Raw genomic sequence first — 18,776 nt, forward strand, 5'->3', positions numbered from 1 at the left:
CTCTGTGCACCAGTCAAGTTGCACTTAGTTTACATCCATGTCAGTGAAAACATGGATGCTTCACACACATCAGAAGATCTCTACAATCAGCACAGTTTACAGATTAGTGTCACCAGTTCAGTATCTGACCAAATGTCTGCCCTTTTTTACTTATGATGATGGGTAATGGCCAGAAAAGTATTTTTACAGAACATTATGATGTCAGAATTAGCCTTTCATTTCTTGGATATAACATGTTTGAACTTCCTCATTTTAATCTTTAAACTATGAATTTTGAGTGCCTGAATTTTTGAGTTATGGCCAAAAACATGTTTTGAGAGGTCATCATGACCTTGATCTTTGACCTTTGCCCACCAGATTCTAATCGGTACATTCTTGAGTCCAAGTGGACGTTTGTGCCAAATTTGAGGAAACTACCTTAAGGCCATCTTCAGATATTGCGTTCATAATAATGAGATGGATACAACATCACAGTGACCTTCACCTTTGACCTATCACCACCAAAGTCAGTTCATCCATAAATCCAAGTGGGTATTTGTGCGAAATTTGAAGAAAATCTCTCACTGCATTCTTGAGACATCGCATGCATGAGAATGGGCAGATGGACGCTGGCACAGAGGCATGAAAGTAATAACAGGGAATGTTGATGGGTGTTGTATTTAGTGCACTTCTCAAAATCAAGCTGTAAAAAATTTTACACATTAATATAATTTTCTACTTTCATCGAGTTTGTTTTTTAACCAACATCAGTCTTAATCATAAATACCAAATATTCATTAACTTTCAGAATTTTAACCCTTTAGATGCCAGGTTTTTGTCATTATGCCACTATGTTTTTAGATGGAAAAAAAATATTTTCAGTAAACTACATGCTAATGTAGCTCACAGCCTGGGATACATCAATGATTCACAGTAACACTGACTGTGATATTGCACCCTGTTAAAATAGCAAATATTTTCTCCATATGCAAAATATGCTAAATGTTCAATAAATGCACAAATGTTCTCAAAGCAAAGGAGTAATTGTATAAAATAATTATTAAATTGTCATGATCACACACACACGCACACACACACACACCCACACACACACACACACACACACACACACACACACACACACACACACACACACACACACACACACACACACACACACACTCACTCTCCACTCACCTGGATGTCTCCCAGTTGTTTAGTCAGCTCCTGTTAGGAAAATCAAAGTTAGTTATACTCCTGAGGCAGAGATGGAGAGCACTGATTTGTGTGCATGCATGCATGTGTGTGTGCGCGTGTGTGTCTGTGTGTATTACTTGTGATCGTGGTCCAGGAACTGTAGTTTTCATGGACGGTCCATCATAATCATACTCCAGCTGAGTTTTTGGTGCCGCCTTGCTGACATATCGACACCCTGGAGGAGAAAACAACAATAAATAATCTACATACACACAAACACACACTGAAGGAGACAGAAAGCGTGTTTACATGCTCACAACTATTCCTGTTAGGACTGGATTTTTTGAATGTGAATCTGATAATCTGTTTTTAGTCTTTATTTGTGTTCTGATCATTGGTCTTGAGGAGCTGGAGTACTCTGGATCAAACCAAGACACTGACACATTAACACCTAATCCAGATCCGTGCTATCTGCAAAGGTACATCATTTAGTAGTTGATACACTTTTTAAAAATATTTTACATTTAACTAGTATGACTTTTTTTAATGGATTTTTTTTTTGCAGATATCGGATATGCCGATATATTAAAACTCATTTGACTGATAAGGCATGTTAAATTGGACTAAATCTAATTTCTTGAAATCAGATTAACACACCCAGCTAATTTCACTGGAAGCTATTCGACCATGTAAACACGTTCACTTTAACTGGATTGGGTGATCTGTGCATGCTCCTAGTTGCTGTGCTGGCCTCAAGTGTTTATGGATAGGGACTGTTCATTAATCAAAAAAAAAAAATCAAAAATGATATTTATGATTACCATAATTACATATACTAATTATGTTACAGAATTTTGTTTTTTTAAGCACCATCTCACTGCTCTCATGTTTTGTTTGCCTGGATTCTTTTTCCTTTTTTTTGTTTTGTTCTGGTAGTTTTCTTGTACTTTTTACAATTTTCTTGCTAATTTTTTGGTTATTTATTCTTTCACTTTTCATTGCTTTCCTCGATGTATGTGAAAGAAAAATGTTTGTAATATGGCCTTGATATCACTGTTTTTTCTCTCCGTATGTACTTTTTTAAAATGTATTTTCGATGTTATTATACAACTGTTGATTGTCAATTGTTTTACATCCCTGAGTGGTTCAGGTGGTTAACCACACCTGCAGCAAACAGTGTGCATTATGCATAAATATAGGTGTTGTTTCATCCTTTCAAACATTTGACCTGACGAAGATCCAAGCAGGATTAAAATGTCTTAAAAGAATTTGTGTGTCATGGAGTAAGTGTGCAGGTCTCCTCATGCACACCCTTAACGACGTGATGTGCGTGTAACTACCCGCTTTCAACTTTGAAAGAAATCAAGCCAATTTGCTTAGGTTTCAAAGGGTTAATGTGATGGCAGTTTAACATGTTGGTCTCATGTCTGAAAAAGCATCAAAGTCGTTTGTGTAAAAGTAACAGCGGCAGTCTTCTGAGGTTGGCTTGAGAGACTTCTGGATCAGTCTCAACACAGCGCAGTCTGAGCAGAATGAGGTCAGATTAACATAAAGGCTGCAACAGCACAAAGACACGCACAGAGAAATGTAACATTACATAACATATTATTATTAGTCCTTATCTTCCTACATAAGATAAGACCTCTAAAACTGATGCAGTCTGCTGGCATCGTCACCTTCCCTTCATGCTCTGCTCTGGCTCCTCCTGAGGATGCCCATCCCAAACAGTTTTGGTTCTAAAAAGGTTATGAGACTGTTACAATGCAACCAATGCAGTGCTTTAGTAATGTTTTGATTGACAAGTTTTCTTTTAGTTCCCAAAATATTCTTCTTAAAGTTAGGGTAACATTCTTTCTAAATTTTAAAAATGTTTTTTTGTTTGTCTGTTTTTTTTTTTTGGATAACATATCACATTACATTACATTGTTACAAAAAAAGGTTGTGTGATCTCAGTCCTCAATAGCATGTTCTGAATTTTGCTTCAAAAATGTTCTTTCTTTGTTGTCATGTAACATTCCCATTGTGGGAAAAAGAACATTTTATGATGTGACACCTCTCAACATCACCAAAACATCCTCAGAATGTTGCAATTACAACGTTACGTCTTAGTCCGCACTTCACTTTATAGGGACATTATTTAAAATGATAAACAACCTTAAATAGTTATTTAAATGTTTCTTTAAAAGATAATTGTAACATGGAAGTAACACTAGCCAATGTTGTGGGAAGGTTCCCTGAACACAAGGATGTTTATCATTTCAAATAATGGTTCTTTAAGGACTGTGTGCAGACTATGTGAACTGCAGATTATTTGCACAATGTTGAGGTTTAAATTTCCCAGTAACTTTGTAACTTTCCTTTTAACTTCAAGTAATTTCAAATTATTTTCTAAATAATTTACAGTAAACTATAAATCATTTTAACCCTCCGGTTTCTTCACCATTACATCCCTGTTATCTGATTTCAATGCCTCTGCACCAGCGGTTGTCATGGTTGGAGGCATTCTGTTTCTGGGTTGTCCATCTGTCCCATTCTCATGAACGCAATATACCAAGAACGCCTTGAAGGAATTCCTTCACATTTAGTACAAATGTCCACTTGGACTCAAGGATAAACTGATCAGATTTTGTTGGTCACAGGTCAACGGTCACTGTGAACTTGTCTGTCTCATTCTTGTAAACATGTTATGCCAAGAGCCCCTTGAGGGATTTTTTTCTAATTTGACACAAACATCCACTTGGACTCAACAATGAACTGATCAGAATTTGGTAGGCAAAGGTCAAGGTCACTATGACCTTGTTTCCATCTAATGCTTGCGAATGCAATATCCCAGAAGGCTTTGAGGGAGTTTCCTTAATTTTGTCAAAACGTCCAATTGGACTTAAAGATCAAGGTCACTGTGACCTCACAAAACGTGTTTTCAGCTATAACTCAGGAATTCGTAACCTAATAACAAATTTAACACAAATGTCTAATAGGATATAATGATGACATGTTAACATTACCCCGACCACAGATATTGCCGGCACAGAGGCATAATAAAATTAAGAATAGAGCGCGCTGATATGTCAGTTGTCATGCACCTGCCTGTCAACAGTGGCCTGGCCATACCAGAAATGCATTTCTCTGTGCCTTTCAGCAAGGGATTCTGCTCCTCTGCTGTCTACTGATCATGTGCATATCAGCATGTGTGGGTGTGTGTCTGCTTGTCTCTCTCTTGCTCTGTTTAGAAGCAACAACAATCGGCAAACGTGTGGAATATGTCAGCATGGTAAGTGTATTCTATAGTTTATAAGAATCCAATCATTCATATCATGTCTAACATATTCTTTTTATAATTTGTTACAGATTATCCGTTTTTTCTATCAGATTTGGTCGCTGCATACTGTGAGCTTGCTGTGGAGCTCAGAGCCATGGCGTATCCAGCGTAAACAGTCCAGTTGCATAATACCGGAAATTGGTGCAGTTCTCTGCACCTATACATGTGGTTTGAACCCCGCGTGAGACTCTTGATAAAATATGAGCCCTGAGCTGCTTTATTCTGTGAATGATTCCATCCCCCCATCATGCTGTTAGACGTCTGAGAAATGTTCGGTGACATGAATATAAGAGTATATTCCTCTTGTTACCAGTGTTGACTAACTGGTTACAGGAACTCAGATCTACACACAGCTCAGCCTGTTGATGATTGTCAGGAGACAGGACCTTTGAGACATCACTCCTTGCTCGGCCTCTGAGAAGTGTGTACATGTATTGATAATCACATTGTGCTTGAGGTCAGTCAAACATTTACACAGATTGCTCCTGTAACCTCACTAAAATATGGTTTCATCATGTTTCCCCCTGAGAACATCATAACTTTTATGATTGTATATGTCATGATGATATTCACGCAATCAAAAATGACAAATACTCAAGTTCACTTTGAAATAAAGTCTGAAATCAGATGCATAAAGTGCTGGGCGACATAGAGTGAATCAACATTACATTGATACCACAATATGAGACAAGATATCGTCTTAGATACTCGTTATATTGTTTCATCTTCTCCTGGTTTTAAAGGCTGCATTAAACTTGACTGTTGAAGCAGGTTTTTTTTATTTGCCTTAACCCACGTACTCATCATATCCACATTAATAATGATTATCTATGAAAAAAAAAATTAATTATATATTTTGGAAAAGCACCAAAAGTCAACCCTACAATATCATCACAACATTGATATTTAAGTATCTGGTCAAAATGCTGTTTTTTTTTTTATTATTATTCTGTCCATACCGACTAGTTAAAAGACGCACCTCAGTCAGTGAGTGTACATGCAAAGTTAAGTAGAACTGAGGTTACAGCTGGACTACATTTAATTAGACTACTTTCCATGTCCCACTATACAAGCACTTGGGGAAAATCCATTTATTGACGGGAGTATGTCCGACTCCTTAACGATAGTTGGAGATATTTTCAGCTAGTTGCTGTTAGGCCTTCCTCTGGTTGACCTATTACATCACAAACCAAACAAGTTAGCAAGCAGCAAACAGGCTGCATGTCGAACAGTGAAAACATGGATAACCTTCTGGCGCTGTACATTTCGTACATACTCTGCACTTTACGTGGTCCCCTCATCTTGTTTTGCTTTTGTCCCTTCTTTTATTATTCTTCTTCTTCTACAAATTTTACTGTTTGACTTCCAGGTCAAAGCTCAGTGTGTCTCATTTGTCCAGTACTTGTAAAACAATTCAGCATTAGTTTGGAGTCACTGGGTCACATGGAACATGGAAGCTATTGAAAAAATTGCAATTACTGCGTCAAGTAAACAGGAAGTTAACGATAGTACCTACACTGTAGAAACTATATAAAAATCTGCTTAAGAAAAATTTAAATTAAAAATGGATGTTGCAACAATTTGCACTATATTTATTTATTTAAATCAACATATTCCTATTTTAATTAAAATGAACACAAATTTAAATATTTTTAAATATTATTTATGTATTAAGACAGAACAATTATCTGTATTTTCTTGTTTTAAATTAGCTCTATTTTATCATTAGGTTTTAGAAATTACATCGCATACTAAACAAGCAGCAAATGAGTTTCATGTCGAACGGTGAAAACTTAGATAACTTTTCGACGCTGTACATTTTGTATGAACTCTGCGCTTTATGTGGCACCTTCATCTTGTTTTGTTTCCTTTATTCTTCTTCTTATTTGTTTTCCCCAGCCTCTTCTACAAATTTATGCTGTTTGACTTACGGGTCAAAGCCCGGCATCGTGACTATGGAGCATGAGCAGAACGTCTGGGCCAGTTCAGGTCAGATTGAGGCGTCGACCCCCAACCGCAGTCTCTAGGTGTGCAAGTCCGACTTTGAAATTCGCCTTAGTCTGATTTCAGTGGAACTGACATGTTTCCATGTATTTTAAAAGTCCAGTTTGAGTCGGACTAACCCAATAAATAGGCTTTTTTTCTCCAGTGTGGTGCAGATGGAGTTGGATTATGAGTTCCATTAAAGTTAAAGGCACCATTTTTTGCATTTTTTAAAAATGATTTGGTATCATTTACTGATGGTCTGCTGTCTCACACTGTGACGTTATTTGACTACTGTTACCACCAAGACTTAAAGACACATTCAGCAACTTTAAAAGGATCTTCACAGCTGCATAAACAATTGTAGTAGAAGTCATGAAATGGATTAACGAGAATTTAGTTAAGGAATTGGATGCACACTGTTCTACCAAAACCTCTTTTTTAATCTACAAGAGGTCATCTGTTACAAATTTAAAACATGTCATTAGCTGTAAAACTGGCACTCACTGGGTAGATTTAAAAGGATTAGATTGAAATGGAGTGTTGGATTTACCTGAAGCACTGAGCCACAAGTTCTTCTGCAGAGAGACAGCAACCTGACGGCTGATCAAGGAGAACGCCATGACAGAGCTACCCACAGACTGGATCTATCCGACAGAGAGGCAGCTATTGCCCTCACGGTTTAAATACACCAAGTCACCTACAGAGAGAGGGAGGGAGAGAGAGAGAGAGAGAGACAAAGGAGAGAGAGAGAGAGAAAGAGAGAGAGACAGAGAGACAGAGAGACAAAAAGAGGAAAGAGAGGCAGGGAGGGCGTAGGGGTTAATGGCAGTTATGTAAGAAGTGCAGAAGTCCAATTAAATAATATTCTGTCACTCAAACTTGCAAAATACAATTAATACAATAATAATACAATTATTGCATTTACTTAAATGTATTTAACCCGTTGAAATCTGAGTAAATTGGCTTGATATCTTCCAGAAACACCAGAAAAAGGCACTGAGCAACAGAAGAAGAAATTATTTAAAAAATCAGCAAGAAAGCAGTGAAAAGTTCTTGAAGTAATTTTTAATTTAAAAAATGTAATTTAATAAATTAAAATTAATAAATTGATAAAAATAAAACTAAAAAACAAATTAAAAATATATATATAAAAAAAGGAAATGGCATGGAAAAAGTGCCCAACAATTACAATAATTTTTAAACATATTTTTAAATATGTATTCATGATAATTAGCCATTTATTTTTCCCTTGCTTTTTCATTTTGCCCAAGACATTTTTCCCTTGCTTTTTATAAGTAATTATGACTACATCTACTAATTTCTTGCAATTTGTGAGATGTTTCTTACGAATTTGCTTATTGCCTTTTATCCCATGTTTTTGAAATAAATACATTTGCTCAGGGTTTCAAGGTTTAAATATTTGGGAAAGGTGTCTAACAGCATCACTAGAAAAGCAGTGCCACCCTAGGTTTCAAAGGGTTAATGCCACTGTAATCACAACTTTATATCATCACTGTGAAGAGTGAAAAATGAAAGAACAAGGACTGGAAATGTACACTCTCCTATTATGACATTCTGTGGTAAAACATTTGGTTTTAAAGAAGGAGAATGTTGTCTTCAGAGAAATCTTCCATGTACCATATCAGGCTCTTTGACAGGCTCGAGTGAGATGCTGCAGCTGATGGTACAGCGAGTCAGCAGTGGCTGCTCATTTGCCATCATTTTAAAAACAGTGGCAACATTATTTCTTGATAAATAAGAAAAAGTAGGAGAAAATGGGCAAAGTGAGGCAAAGGAAGGCTGTCTGCCCTGTCTTCTCTCTCATCTCCCTGGCTCTTATGTAACACTGGCAGCAGGAACAGGAAAATTCCGGCTATCTGCTTTCACACAGCAGAAAAGGAAACCCTGACCCCTCTTTCTCTCCCTCCCTCCCACACACACACACACACACACACACACACACACATCCCCTTGCACACACACATGAACTCACGCATGCACACACGCACGCACGCACATAGGCACAGAGCCGGTTCCTTGGCAACACCTCATGAACTGGATGAAACTGGTTTGGAGTGTGGGAGTTACACAAGACTGCATCTTCATATGCCCGGGAGGGGTGGGGTGCGTATAATGAAGTGATGGAGGACGGCTGAAGGGACACAGCAAGTCTGAACTGGGATAAGCTGGAATCTGAACACAAAGGGGGGTGAAGCGTTGATGCCTGATGGAATAGTAGAGCTGGGAGTGTGAAATCGAGGTGGATTTGTGATGCTGTGGTAAAGGTTTCAGTGGTTCTGACCACAGACGCCTCGTTGTAGGAGGCAAGGCATACTGAAGAATAGGATTTAAATCATTGATTATCAAAGTGCCATAGATATTTACTTCCATTCATCATTAAGCTGCGCTGCACAGTGATGGTGGGAAGGTTTTTTCCTGTCTATATGTTGAGACTTCGAGCTGTTGGCAAATAACTATTCATTCATGTCTCGACAACACCAGAGAGGTGTCTGCTGATGCAGTCATTAAAGAGGACCTGCTGTGCTCATTTCTGGTTTGTCTTTAAAGGGATAGTTTGACATTTTTGAAGTGGGGCTGTATGAGTCCACAGTCAGGACATTTACATGATGCTGAATGTAAACATGTAAGTTTGACTGAAATCATATTAAGCTGAATTTCTCAAAGGTGGACTAACACACCTTTATGAAAACAGGTGCAAGATGACTTTCGTTGCAGAAAAAGAAAAGATGTTGTTGCTTTATCATTAACAGTCTATACTGAACTTGTTTCAGAAAGCAGGTTTCACAAACTCTGAATCTGACCCTGAACCCTGAGGGGACTAATGCTGAGATGGATGAGCTGGAACAGTCAGTTCAGTCAACTCAGAATACGTTCACTCTGAGTCAAAGTCGTGCAAGGTGAATGATAAAAAGCCACCATCAATGCAGCTTTGATATGAGTTACCATAGTAACAAGTAAATAAAAAATAGACCCTCCATTTTTATCCAGTGGACATAGAAGCATGAATGTATGTATGTATGTATGTGCCGAACGTGCACATTAGTCTAAAAAAAAAAGAAAAAAGAAAAGAGCCTGAGTCAAAATCCAAGACTGTGTCTAAGCTAGCACAACAAAGTTTTTTTTTCAGTGTTGTGCATTAATCTATTATTTACCAGATTAAGCTTTCCTAGTGGACAATAAAGTGGCCAAATCTGACTGCATAGTCTACATTAGCCTTTACTGCATTTTAAATACATTTGTACAATTGTAAGCTGGTGGGAACAAAATGCAGGGCAGCAACTGAAGGTGAAAAAAATATCTATGGTTCTTATGGTTACTTATGGTTCCCCACCAAGAACAGGTCCTTTTGAAATTTGCCCGAGTCAATGATATGACATATAATTTATTTGAGGTATATTTAAGGGACAGACATTGGTCTGAGAGTCTTAATCTATTATTTAGTGACATAACAACAGCAGTATTTTGAAAATTATTTCTAACACTGTAATAACATATAAAAGATTAGATGATTGCCGATTTGTGTTCAAGCTGACTAGATGAGATGTCAGAAGGCCACAACAATGTTTTCTGTTCCTCTTTATTTTATTTATTAATTGTGCTTCAAAAGAGACTTAAACCTGAGGAAAATAAAAAGGAGTGTGGTCACCTCAGGGTGAAACTTCACCCATTGCCTTAGTGCTACAATGACAACCAATTAGATCTGGACCCAAATATTCAGCTATTCCAGTATTCATTAATTTGGTAGGTACTCAAAGGACAAATGCCATTTCAGTGTGATGTTGCTGCTGTGACTGTCACACACACAGTGACAGGAATGATCATTTTACCCAGTGGTTATTAACAGCTTTATTGACTGAGTCGAGCACTTTATGTCAGTGTGAGCAGCACTGCAACATAAACATGCAAGCCCTGCTGCAGCTCACTCCAAGTGGAGCCATTTCCTGCAGCACAGGAGAATTTCAATATCTTTCATAATGAGGACACTTATCATTTCAGACGCACAACAAAATTTACCAGACTAATTTAGAACACTGGCCTATCAGGGCTGCTGATAACCTCTAATCAGTTACAGCAACATTGAACTTTGGAAGAAGTCTGGGTTCTACCACTATCGAGCCATGATACATGCCCAACTAAAGGTGAAAATCATCATCAGTTGGTCCTGTGGGCAGATTAAGGTCTGTTGTGGGTATTTTTTTCTCTCTTTTCAATCACTCCTTTTGTCAGAGAACAGGTCTCTACATCTCTCTTTTGGCACAAATACCATTATTAACAAAGTGTTAAAATAATGAGTTCTGTTGCATATGTTTGATTGATATTTACAATTATTATAAGGTTCTATTTTCCTTATTTATCTCAAACATTTAGGTAGTGGAACCTTTTGTATTGATCAAAACAAGACAGAACTGTTTGAGTTCCTGTCTGAGGCCTGACGAGGTTTCTTTGGAGCTAAATGATCAAAGTCAAAGTCAAAAGAACTTTATTTTTCTGTTGGGAACTTCAGGTGTGATTAAAAGCATTGGTAAGCATACAAACAAGATGTAACATGACAATGCCAACACACAGGACATTATACAGAACAGAACAGGACAGCAAAAATATGCAGCACGGTCAGTCCAATAATCCGTCAATCCAAGGTAGGGGTCAAGATTTAAGCATTGATGAGTCTAATAGAAGAAGGCACAAAGCTCTGTGAAGCCCACTTGGTCTTAAATGGGAGTGCCCTGCACCTGTGGCCCGGTGGTAGGGGGTAGTAGTGGCTATTCAGAGTGTGAGTGGGGTCTGAGGCTATTTGAAGACCTTTCAGTTTAGTCAGTCTGTTATAGATGCTGGTGACTGGTTCAAGGTCCACCCAACCACAATCTATATAGACATGTTTTGTAAAAAAAACTATTTCTGTGCATTTTCAGCATTAACTCTCTAACCGGCTGATGCATGCTGAATGTTCATTAAAACACAGCACACACATTGACAACTTTTGGGGCAGTCAATTTTCCCTCTTTTGTATATTGGGGCAGACGTGATCCCCGGTCCCCCATGGAGGTTAAGCACATGGTCAAGGGCTCTAAATAGTCAAGTCAATTTTATTCATAGAGCCCATTATCACAAAACATGGTTTGCCTCAGAGGGCTTTACAGTGTACAACATCCCTCTGCCCTTAGACCCTCACATCACCCAAGGAACAACTCCCAAAAAAGAACCCCTGTGACGGGGGAAAAAAAGGAAGAAACCTCAGGATAGGCAGCAGAGGATGATGAGGGATCCCTCTTCCAGGACGGACAGACGTGCAACAGATGTCGTAAATAACAAATGAAATACAATTGTGGCAAAAAGGAAAGAGAAAGAGAGAGGGAAAACTTGCGAAATTTATTGATAATGTCAACCTGTGTTGGGAACAGGTAGAGCTCTTCAATTGAAGAGAGCCAGCCCCAGGATGACAACACTGACACTGCTCCACCTGCCTTCCCTGTAAATTTTCCTTCATCGCCACCCCCACCTCCACCCCAGCCCTCCTCCACCCCAGCCCTGGACCTCATCATCACCCCGACCCCTGCCTCGGACCCCATCACCACCCCCACCCCAGCCCCGGATATCCCCACCAGTATCCTCACTCTCCTCTGATTCCCTGACATCCTTTCCCTCCCCTGTCTCACCTCTCAGGTTCACAAGCCAGATGGAGGAGGATGGTAAAGTCTGGGATTAAAAGACCCCCAGACTTTTTTAATAGGAAGGTTCAAGGCATCAGACTTGCAATAACTCTTCAGTGCCAAAGAATAATGTGCCATCACTGCAGATTTCCCAAGGTAACTCACTAAGTAAGGAACAATTTAAGGCCATCAGTGACAAATCACTGGCAGAAATTATCTCCAGTCTCAGTTCCTCCACCTGCTGCCTTGGTGTTTTACCCACTAGCTTCCATAAAACTGTTCTGATCAGTCTGGTAAAACAACTCACTCATATAGTTAATCTGTCTCTCCAATCTGGCACTTTTCCAAATGCTTTGAAAACTGCAGTCATCAAGCCTCTCCTAAAGAAGAGCACCCTGGATGCCCCTGTACTGAACAACTATCGGCCGATTTCAAACTTACCATTTTTTAGTAAAGTTACTTAAAAGGTTGTCCACCAGCAACTTCACAGCTTTTTAAAACAAAGCAATTGCTATGATAACTTTCAGTCAGGTTTTCAGTCCATTCACAGCACTGAGACTGCACTCATAAAGGTAATAAATGACATCCGCCTTAACACAGAGTCCCGCAAAGTCTCAATTTTAGTGTTCTAAGTGTTGCCTTTGACACACTGGACCACACAATTTTATTAAAAAACTGGGTCTGACTCTCTGGTACTGTCCTTAAATGGTTCAAGTCATATCTTCATGACAGGAAGTACTTTGTCTCAATTGGAAACTGTAAGTCAGAGAAGATGACTATGACATGTGTGGTCCCACAGGGATCCATTTTGGGACCCCTCTTGTTTAATCTCTATATGCTTCCATTTGGCCAGATTATGCAAAAATAACAAAGTAGTTTACCACAATTATGCAGATGACACACAGATATACATATCACTTTCACCAGGAGATTATGAACCTGTGGAACGTCTGTGTCACTGTACTGAGCAAATCAGTGATTGGATGCATCAAAATTTTCTCCAATTCAATAGACATAAGACCGACATCATTGTCTTTGGACTACGGAAAGAAAGGCAGAGCGTCCGCTCTCACCTTGAATCCCTCTCTCTCATAACTCAGAGTCAAGCGAGAAACCTCGGGGTTATCCTGGACTCTGATTTCAATTTCTACAGTCGCATCAAATCAGTAACTTCATCTGCCTACTATCATTTAAAAAACACTGCCAGAGTCAGAGGAATGATGTCACAGTAAGACCTTGAAAGGCTCACCCACGCCTTTATTTTCAGTCGGTTAGATTACTGCAACGGTCTGTTTGTAGCCCTTTCAAAACAAGCTGTTGGGCAACTTGAGTTTATTCAGAATGCTGCTGCGAGAGTCCTGACAAAAACTAGGAAATTTGACCACATTACTCCAGTCCTAAAATCCTTACACTGGTTAACTGTCACTCAGTGAATTGATATTAAAACCTCACTGCTTGTCTACAAATCAATCGGTGGCTCAGTGCCAAAATATATCTCTGACATGCTTGTGACACATGACACACTACTGAGTGTCCCAAGAGTCAGAACTAAACATGGTGAAGCAGCATTATGTTATTATGTAGCACAAACCTGAAATAACCTCCCAGATGAGGTTCGTCAAGCCTAGACTCTGATCACTTTTAAGGCAAAACTAAAAACATTCCTTTTTCATACTGCCTGCTGACTACCAACTTATTATTAAACTTAATTTTGAATCATTTTAAATTATCTTTTTATCTTTGCACCTCTTGTCTGCACTTTTTTCAAGTAATTTAGTAATTGATATCAACTTGTTTCTTATCTCTTTCTCTTTTATTGTAAATCTATATCTTTTATTATGTTTTTATATTTTATTACTCTGTAAAGCACTTTGAATTGCCCTGTGTATAAGATTTGCTATACAAATCAAGCTGCCTTGCCTTGCCTTGCCTTGCCTTGCCTTGCAGATAAATATAGCCTTTGTTTTTACTAATTAATTTTTATGTCATGTTTAGGAACCGATAACAGAACCGTTTTTTTTTTCTTGGGTACCTGGTACTTGGCATTAAGTATTTGGTTCTAATTTGTAACCGAGTTTTGGTTCCCAACCTTGATAGCCGCAAGCTGTAAGGCCAATGAAAGGGCATGTGAGTACATTAAAAACACAGTGCAGTTTGTAAATGTACGCAGCTATCTTCCAGAGAGTGAATCAGCTCTAAAAAGATTATAGATGTGATATTAAAATCTATAGAATCTGATCCTGCTTGCAAACAAGTTTTTTTCTCTTGAAAGTATTCCTGAGACACCACTGTTTTTGACTGGAGAGTTTTCAACAAAGGATAAACTTGAGCACAAGACCACTTTTCTATAATATCAAGGCAAATTTACCTCGACAGGCCCTGATCAACTCATCAATATTGCTCTGACTCCATGAGCAGGCTGATCGGATCTTACTCCATGCCCTTCACATCCTGCACTTCACAGCCATCACAATATACTGATTAGTAATGTTGATTGAGATGTTGTTGTGCTGGCTGTTTCTGTGGTGATTAGTCTTAAATAAAGGTACTGAAGAGGTAGAGGGACTGTCTTGCATTCACAACAATGAAAATATGTCAGATAACCTTGCAGCACATCAGATTTAAAAGGGGATTCGATCTAAAAATGCCGCGTGCTAGTCCATACCTTTACTGGGTGTGACACAGCGCTCACTTTTGTTGGTCACCACAAAAAAACGAGAAACACTGCCATGTGGTTGCATGCCCACATGCACTGGTCAAGTTCTGTGTGTGGATGCTTCACAGACAGAAGATCTCTATAATCAGCACAGTTTCAAAATTAAAGTCCCAAAATCAGTATCTGACCAAGATGTGACGTTTGGCCAGAAATGTGTTTTTGCAGAATATGATGATATCGCAGTTGACCTTTGAACTACTGGATATAAAATGTCAGAACTTCATCATTATATCTTATTAGGCATTTGTGTAAAATTTAAATTCTTCTTGAGTTATGGCCAAAAACATGTTTTACTGCATCACAATGACCTTGATCTTTGACCCTTGACAACCAGCAGTTTACAACAGAAACTAAAAAGACCAAAAATGAATACCTCGTTATACCACAGGCAATGCCAATAGGGCCAATAAACTATCTAATGCATACTGCAGCTTCTGGCTATACGGAAACAGCACCTGCATATTTCTTTTTGTCAATCTTGTGGGACTAAACAACAGTTCCTCGGGGAGGGGGTCCGGGGCTTGGCTAAAAGATTGTTCATTGGTATTTGTCAGGTTAATTTCTTGCAAAGACATAAAACCCTGATTTGTTTTATGTTAACACAAATGATGCACCTATGTTTTGCAGTTACCATCTGACATTTGTTCCACTGCCTTATTAAGTAAGTAGTATGTATGAGGTATGAGGTAGTATAAGGTTATTAAGTACTACCCAGTCTCTGACATGCCTGTTGAGAAGCCTGCATTTCTTCACCACAGTCATGATACACAGACAACTCAGTGAACCCAGAAGACCTGGTCAGTCCTGTTCCAGACAGAATGCCCCCCCTTCACAACACAAACAAAGCTGTATGTTCACTTGTGGTGAACATAACACTGGTGCTACAGAGGGTTAAAGTACTGTGACTCCAGTATGAAATGTGCATTACCATCTAAAAAAAAAAAAAAAAAGTGGTTTCAATACTTTTTCATCAAGCCAGTTTGCTCAGGTTTCAAAGTGTTAAACTGCAGTGTGTGTCTGTGTGTCACAGATGTAGCATGTCTGCTGGCCCTGTTTGGCCTCCTGGCCCCCTGAGAAGAGGTCATCCATGTCATTGCAACATGGCTAAGATTGAATTCCATGTTGCATGGCCATGTTGCAATGACTATGAATAATCAATAAATAATTAACTTCATCTCCACCAGTTTAGACTCTGTTCTCTGTAGGTCAGCAGAAGCCCAGGCTAGGATCAAGTCATTCCTCTGAAGGATCTGACTCCCTAGTCCTGCAAAAAAATATGGCTCAGAACTCTTACTCACACTCCATCTCACATTTGATCAAAAATATGATATCAGCAAAAAAATAAATAATTTCCTGAAACAACATGGTTTAGAGAAGAGCAACCAAAAGCAGGCCTTTCTTTTGAAATCACCTTCTTATTCCTTCCTGTCACATCAGCTCAGTGAAAGGACACACAGGGGGCTCATGTGTATGGTTGACTATTGTTTGGGTTTTTAAACCAGCACCCAATAGCGCAACATGACAGTCAACGGCAATACAGAATAGATTTCTTATGTAATTTGACATTACATTATTTGTACAGATTCTTTCATCCAAGAACTGATCTCAACCCTACAAGTCACATGACTCAAGTCAAACTCTAATCACAAAACTGAAGACTTCAGACTTGACTTTTTCAAAAAGACTTTCACCTCCACTTGTACTTCAACACCAATGACTAGTGACTTCACCTGGACTTGAACCTTTCAGCTTAAAATATTTGGGCCAAAAGATTTAAAAGTATGTTATTTAAAAGTGTGGCACACATCAATTCACTTGCTTAATTAACTGACATTAAGATTGCTTTATGCCCAGTGAGTCGACATAGTTGTCTGTTCTGATCATTCTGGGTATAATTTTGCTTAAAAACAGTTTCAGGACTTGTGTGTCCCACCTGCTACCTGCCTTTTTTACCAACATTTACCAGTTTTGCCTCAACTCAGTGTGATGGTCTGTGAATTCAAATGTAAACTTCCTGCTTTGTTCAATCCATGTGTTTCTAAATATTTTGCAATTTCTAACTGATTTAAAGTTATTTCAAAAACATAAAACATATACCTGTCTAATCCACTCATTCAGTGTCCTCTAAAATACCCAAACAGTCATTTAAGTACTTTCAATACATGCTATCATGTGGGTTTATGCAAATTTAGTACATTTTGTTATTTGCCAAATATTTGCAAGTTTGAATCCAGCAGTTTCTTAATGCTGGAGACCCAGAACATTTATAACATAAAACTTTGGGGTACTCAACATTTGCAGGTTCACAATAGGGTGCTGGCAAATAGACTAATTAAATAATTCCTTTTGGTTTCATATTTTCTTGTCAACTTTTTGCCGTTGCACCTCTCTCTTTAATGTTCATTATGTAAAATGACCACCTGTTTCTCTAGTCCACCCCCGGGGCCTCCTCCTCCACCAGCAGCTCGCTCTCCCTGCACTCTATCCAAGTACAGCCTACAGAATCACCTACTCTATACTGTATCTATAAGCTGCTCCTCATTTGTCAGGGATGAGGGCTGGAGGGCACTGTGCTGCATGCACATAAATGAATTGGCCAGCCTGCATTCATATACTATACCTTTCAATTCCTACTCAGCCTGGGACAACAAAGAAACAGAACAGTGATGCTTGTAATATCTTGTAATTATGAAATCCTGATGTCGTAATTAAGATAAAAAAGATCTCGTAATTTCCATATTCTGATCTCATAATAGATCAGGATCTCATAATTGCAATGAGAATATCAAGTCAGAACCGGGTCCAAAATCATATAAAACTACATTGTAAGATATTGTAGTTATTCAAAGTTAAGGTGGTTTTGCTCTTTACTGCTGTTTGGTCAATAAAACAACAGGGCTTAGACATGACGCTCATAAATTTCACAACCGCTACAACTTCAAGAAAAACTAGGACAAGGTCATTTCCATTCAGCTTCTCAGCTCAGGTGTTCTGTGAGCCTGACCTTTGCCCCCTTCTCAGGCGACATAATTAGGTCACTAAGTGTTCCATCTTACTACATCATAAGTAGGGATATTAATATCATTAATTTTGGCATGTCATCTGTGTTGGCAGATATTGGCTTATGGAAAACTTTATGACAAACTGATATAAATTTTTTTTAATTGATAAAGTGAAGATGTAAAAAACATCAACCTTAAACTGAAGCATTTTTTCTACTTTGCACAATAAATTAATATTACGTATGATGGAAATCATTGTATTTCATGTTTCTATCTGGTGGTGAGCCATCACAATAAAAGTAAGCATAATATCATGTTAATGCAACTGCAGAGGGAACTTGATTATCACTTAAATTAGGGGAATAAAAAAAAAAACTTGAATATCTATATTGGTTATTGCCCAAATGAGTTGTTATATATCAATATATCTGTTACTGGAAAAAAAAATCGTCCCTAATCATAAGTATCATAGGTCAATTTTAGCTAACTAAATGTCTAAACAAAACCAAATGCAAATTGTTTCATTATGCCATGGTAATGACATTTTTGGCTTTGCTAATATTATCTTAACATATAGAAAATGGAACCATAATTAATATTTAGTTAGTTGGCACTTTGGCTGAGAAGCTCAACTTTATGGACAGACGTCCTTTTCAAATATGTAAACCAAGTCATGTAGAAAATAAATCACCAAATTGAACACTGCAAATACATGCTATGGTACTGGCATGGTTTTATGGTACATGCTTACGCCTGTGTAAACAAATATTATGTTGGAATTGTCTGCAAAATGGTAATGTTAAGCTGGTGGTCCCAGAGTGCTGGATACAAGAAGAATTTGCAATAACATGTAGGCTAGCTAATGTCAGACTCTCACCTAACTCTCACCTAACGTTACGTCTCAACAT

General features: G+C 38.3%; 1 protein-coding gene across 2 annotated transcripts in view; it reads right to left on the reverse strand.

Annotated features, from left to right (window-relative positions):
- The window catches only part of abat (4-aminobutyrate aminotransferase), a 58,868-nt gene that overhangs the window by 25,094 nt on the left and 14,998 nt on the right, over nt 1–18,776 (reverse strand). For both annotated transcript variants that reach the window (XM_042505392.1, XM_042505393.1), the window contains 3 exons: nt 7,032–7,178; nt 1,314–1,411; nt 1,177–1,206 (listed from right to left, as the gene is read on the reverse strand). In XM_042505392.1, coding sequence (XP_042361326.1) covers nt 1,177–1,206; nt 1,314–1,411; nt 7,032–7,101 — 198 coding nt within the window. In that variant the 5' untranslated portion in view covers nt 7,102–7,178. The remainder of the gene's footprint in view (nt 1–1,176; nt 1,207–1,313; nt 1,412–7,031; nt 7,179–18,776) is intronic.

This window comes from Plectropomus leopardus, chromosome 17 (genome assembly GCF_008729295.1).
Source record: "Plectropomus leopardus isolate mb chromosome 17, YSFRI_Pleo_2.0, whole genome shotgun sequence".
Taxonomy (NCBI): Eukaryota; Metazoa; Chordata; class Actinopteri; order Perciformes; family Serranidae; genus Plectropomus; species Plectropomus leopardus.